This window comes from Limulus polyphemus, unplaced genomic scaffold, assembly GCF_000517525.1.
Source record: "Limulus polyphemus unplaced genomic scaffold, Limulus_polyphemus-2.1.2 Scaffold96, whole genome shotgun sequence".
In the NCBI taxonomy this organism is placed as follows: domain Eukaryota; kingdom Metazoa; phylum Arthropoda; class Merostomata; order Xiphosura; family Limulidae; genus Limulus; species Limulus polyphemus.
In genome coordinates, this window is record NW_013665706.1 from 971,172 (window position 1) to 976,975 (window position 5,804).

The 5,804-nt window shown below is 34.3% G+C and overlaps 1 protein-coding gene across 1 annotated transcript in view; it reads left to right on the forward strand.

Annotated features, from left to right (window-relative positions):
* Positions 1-5,804, forward strand: part of LOC106469391 (probable ascorbate-specific transmembrane electron transporter 1) — a 42,172-nt gene that overhangs the window by 25,771 nt on the left and 10,597 nt on the right. Inside the window, exon 2 of the mRNA XM_022398785.1 lies at positions 4,751-4,977. Coding sequence (XP_022254493.1) covers positions 4,751-4,977 — 227 coding nt within the window. The remainder of the gene's footprint in view (positions 1-4,750; positions 4,978-5,804) is intronic.

Consider the following 5,804-nt stretch of genomic DNA (forward strand, 5'->3'; position numbering starts at 1 on the left):
AGTGGGATTGACCGTCACTTTATAACGCCTCCACGGCTGAAAAGTCGAGCATGTTTGATGGGACGGGGATTTGAACCCGCGACCCGCAGATTGTGAGTCGAGCTCCCTAACCACCTGGCCATGCCGGGCCTATAACACACAGCATTCAGAACAACATCCTTAATAATGTTTAGACCAGCGTGTCCATCGTGGTAGGGCTTATATATTGTATACTGATGAAATAAGTAAATGATTATGAAATGCAAGGTTTTTACTAATATTAAGACTAAAATAGTATTATTTTAATAAAAATATTTTAGTTTTTCATCTCGGTGTTTTCATGGTTATAGATTTTGCAAAATTTTAGGAAGTTTTAAGATGTATATACCGGATTTTTCGGTATATAAGATGCACCTTTTTACCCCCAAATTTGATGTCAAAATCTGCTTGCGTCCTATACACCGAAGGTATGAATAATATATATGTATATATACGATATACACAAGTCATGTGTAAATATATTTGAATAGGCATGCATAGTTTAGTTCAATTGAATGTGTTATTTATAACAAAAGTAGTTTTTTTTCTTTTAAAAACATAACTATTTATAATGCTCCCTAAATAATAAAAAAATAAATTACAGTGAAAGCAATAAAGATTTTGTAGGTTTTGAACCAAACTAAATAAAAGTAAACCTTTTTTGATTTACGGTATTTTCTTATTTTGATGTTTTGAGCTCTTTTGTGTTTAGAACAATATATACTAATTTTTAAAGTATCAAATTGAATTTTTATTCAATAAAAATCTTTCAAATGCGACTGTAGCTTTTTTTCCCAAAAACTTTGTCTTCAAAATAAGGGCGCGTCTTATATTCTGAAAAATACGGTACATACCCAGCTGAATTTTACAATAATGTTTATTTCAAATTTTACTGCAAAGATTATATAAATCTATATCCCAAATAAGTCTAGACAAATTCGGTAGAAGTCAAATTGAGTAGAGTGCAGAATGTCAAGAGATGACAACGAAGGAGCGGTTTGTTTACTTAGCCCACCAACACAGCTTCTCTTGATTTGAGTATGTTTATATCAGTCCAAATGAATTAGGTTTATCAGCTTTTTCAGCTTGTTTTTCCTGACAACTTCTGCCTTGCCGTATAATAACTCTCTCAAGTCACGCGTGCAGAAGACAAACAACACGAGTAGATTCTGACCTTTTTGAGATTATTGGCATCAGATCTGAGTAACTGTACAGCTCTAACTATTGCCAAGTCCTTCAAAGCGATGCCGTTAATAAAAGCTGTTGTGTTTCTCCTGCTTAAAAGGCATGGCTGAAACAGCATATATACTTCTTTTGACACGAAAACACATTAGAGATAATTATTTTATAACTTGTTTAAATGTTTTTAGATTTGCTAAGAATTTTCTTAACGTTTCAATTCTATATTAACTTTTTTGGATTTGATTTTAATATCCATGAGTTTTCAACAGTGCTTAGTTTCTGCTGGATCACTCAGATCCGGAAACGATGTTAACTTATTTTTTTAAATATGAAGGAGTAAACACTATAATTAATTTTAAGACTGCCTTGATGACATTACGAACAATAGACTCGCTAACGTCTAAATTATTTTCCAAAGCCCGAGATCTCATATAGTTAAACATAGTAAAAAATAGCGAATGAAGATGTAGTTTAAATGAGCTTAACAAAACAAACCTGATTGTTTGGTATTGATGTTTTCAATCTGAACGGCGCCTTATGCTAGTCGTGGGACATCCATGTCAGATACTCTTAGGGTTCAGAAGGGGGACAACCAAGAAGCTTATACCGTATGTGCGGTTACTCTTAACCAATTGTGGGAATGACTGTCTCAGTTATCACGCTCTAACAGTTAAAATTGTGGAGAGTGCAGAACAGCATATCGCGGCTGAACCTTGGACCTTTTAATCCGCAGCCTCTCACGCTAACCACTTGGCCACATCTGGCCCAAACGTTGTTGAATAATTGATTTTTAAGACCTTTTAATCCGCAGCCTCTCACGCTAACCACTTGGCCACATCTGGCCCAAACGTTGTTGAATAATTGATTTTTAGTCATCAGCTAGCAACACTAACTGTTCAGAACTAACCTTTCCAATGCCGGGCCACAATGATTAAAGCCAGATTGTCTTTTGCAACTTTTAACATAATACTATCTTAGCGTAGCCTGGTAGTTAAGGGGCTCAACTCGAAATCTGAGGGTCGTGGGTTCGTATCCCCGTCACACCAAACATGCCTACCCTTTTCAGCTGTGGGGGCATTATCATATGACGGCCAATCCCATTATTCGTTGGTAAAAGAGTAGCCCAAGAGTTGGAGGTGGGTGGTGTTGACTAGCTGCCTTCCCTCTAGTCTATCACTGCTAAATTAGGGACGGTTAGCGCAGATAGCCTTCGTGTAGCCAGTTTCTGGTCTGTGCAAATAAAAAATCTTGGTGGTATTCAAACGAAGATATTTTGGATTATAAAGTATGATGATTAAGACAAAACAAAAAGCTGTATAGAGTTATCGTGATGATGAAGAAGGTTAAACGTGCATTTGTTTGTAATTTTTTTAGTAGTATGTCTAAATGGTACTCTATTCAATGTGTTAAAGTTTAGATTCTTTTAGGAAAGCAAGAAGACAGTAAACTTGATCGAGAAACAAAAAGTTGCACGACTTCAGTTTCATGTGCTGTCAATTTAACAAGATAATTAGAATCAAGTTACTGCCATTTAGAGTGAAAAGTAAACAGTCAGTGAGTTAGGCTATTATTTTAGCATGTAGACTTGGAAATGAGTACACATTAATTTTATCCTTTTTGAAATTTTAAGTTACATGACCAAATGACACTGAAGTCAGGATATTAGAACCACAATCTTTGCGTGGGAAAATGTAGCAGTTGCTAACCGCCAACTTGTCTTCTGATTAACGAGCCTAGAAGATGTGATGGATCACGGGCAGTTAGTGGTCAGACTAATGTACGCCCTTGTTCTTGTCGGCATCGGGTTTTTGGTTTTGTTTGGTTTGTGTTGAATTTCACGCAAATTAGTTCAAAAACTTGTGAAATTATTTTTAACTTTCGAGGAAGTGCTTGAATTTAAGCGAGCGCCTTTGCCCTGAAGTCGAAAGTCGATTGCATGGAACCGGAAGTGCATTAACCCTTGCAGGACTGAATACAAACTTTCTTGTACAGTAAATACAACTGAAATCATTACACGCTGAACTTGAAAGTTAACGACGGTGACGACACTCTTTCATAACTGTTCTGAAAATTCTTTTAAATTCATATATTTCGATGTCTATCATTAGGAAACAGCCGGAAAGTAATGAGAGTTTGTTAAAAACGTAACTCGTTTTTGTATAAACAAACTACTGCAACAGAATAACCAAAAGCTATTGTTTTACACAAAGGCATTTTTATATTATTTGTGCCGAAAAAAAAGTCCGAAGTTTATTAAAATGTACTTGGAATATAATGAATATGCGAGGGGAATACGATAGCAATTTTCATTGTCTATATAGATATATATGAAAACGTAAAAGAACCATTATGTAGACAAATAATCTCTCTCTCTCTATATATATATATATGTGTGTGTGTGTGTGTGGTGTATTAACGAAACATACATTGTACAAAATTTATTTTCATACTTTCTGGACATTCCATGCAATAAACTGGTGAAGGACTGAAAATATTGTCAACAACCAGGATGTCGAGGATATCAAGCGGTTTGTTTGCTTGTTGTTAAGCGCAAAGTTACACGATGGGCTATCTGTTCTGCTCACCGCGGGTATCGAAACCCAATTTTTAGCGTTATAAGTCTTATCAGATTTACCACTCAATCAACAGGGAGCGGCTAACCAACTGATAAATCAATGTATTATAACCATTATAAGTTTTTGTTTTTATTTTATGACTTTGTATACTGCTGGTAAGAACGATATATGAAATTGAATATGTACATTACTGGGTTAATTTTTAATTCTGATCTATCTAGGTAGTTTGGTTTGATAAGAAGATAGTGATAATGAACATTTTCTAGACAATTTCTAGTACAGTGTTTCTCAAACGACCCCCTTGGGGGTTACGATCTATATGCGCTAAGTCAACAAAATTTTTTATGAGGCCTCGAGGTGTCTGAGGGGTGCACATATTACCTTTGTTATGAACTATGGCGAACTACGCCAAGAAACATTAAGAATTTTTTCATCCTTGTAGAGATAATAGGGGTCGCGACGGCCAAACAAGTAATATAACAATAATAAGAAATTTGCAGTAGTACAACAATAAGGAGGATATTCTCCAAACATTGAAGTAGTTCAAAATAAAATGTGACACTCTCCGGACAATGAAGTAACAGAATAATAGCATAATATAAACACATTTTATACAATGAACTAATAAAAGAGAAACAAGTATTATCACAGAAAGTTATTTAAATTATAAGTATTGAACTGAATAAAACCAGTATTTAAGTATGAGAAACAAACTACAAAAAATTGATTAACGGATCAATAATAAGTAGTAAATTCGTCCGATAGTGAACTAACAGAAATTTATAAAGAAAAGTTTTATATTTTCTATGCTAAGAGAACAGTAAGATATGTCACTGAATTAAACAAAAATAATTAATAAAGTTTTCGTAATGTTGTAATAAAAGGACACACTGAAATAAAGACAAGGAAAATGCTATCAAAAATTATAAGATAAACGTATATACAGGATGTTTTTTTTTATATTTTTGTTTCAGGAATAAACAGAATTCAGAAACAGAGAACCAGGTGTCTCTGCCGGTCCGTTGTGGTTTTGGCTGGTTAATGTTTTTAGCTGAAGTGCTGCTGTTTGGTGCTCTCGGCCTCTGTATCTTCTGGATCGTTCATTATGGTGGCGGTATAGCATGGGCCAACGATACTTCCAAACAGTTTAATTTGCACTATATTCTTATGGTTGGAGGGTTTATCTTCCTCAATGGACAATGTAAGTAAATCTTATAGTTTCCATTCCAAGAGATTCAAAACTTACACGTGTTCAAAGTTTTATGCAGATTTTTCGAGGGGAACTAATCACAGATTTCGATGACGAGGAACCCACTTTGAGACTAATAATGGTTGGAGACGGCTTGAGTGGGTAATGAAGAAAAACTTTAAAACCTTGTCGAAACGTTGTACATTTGCTGTTATGTTAAACTTATATTAACGTTTTTTCTTCATTATCCATTCAAGCCGTCTCCAACCATTATTAATCACAAATTTGCGTTCACTCCCCCTTAAAAAAGTTATTCATACAATCATATGTTTAAGTAGTGGCTACTCTCCTTCCTTTATAAAAAGAGAAGCAATATGGTTTGAAAACTTTTAAATTGTTATATCATATTTGTTTCGCTCATAATAAACAGAAGAACAAACATTTCAAAGAAAATCATGTTCGATGTTTCCATTAATAAGTTGATGAAATTTTGGTATTTTGTAGGGATAAATGCACCAACCGAACAAAATCGAACATATCTGCACCACAATCTAGTACTGAAAAATGCAACAACAAATATAACTTTAAAATAAAAATAAAATCAACGTTTAAGATGCACAATATATATATATAATTTGGCCAACGGCCAACATTAAAAGACTACATGTTTCAGTAGCTTTACGCTACCAGCATCAGGAGTAAAAACGTACATGAAAAGCGGATATTTTTAGAAGGAAAAGACTTAATTCATTATAATCTATGAGGGTGATATATACACTGAGTGGTCACAAGTAAACGGACACCACCTTTTCAGAAAAAATGAAAATTTTCAGTCATAT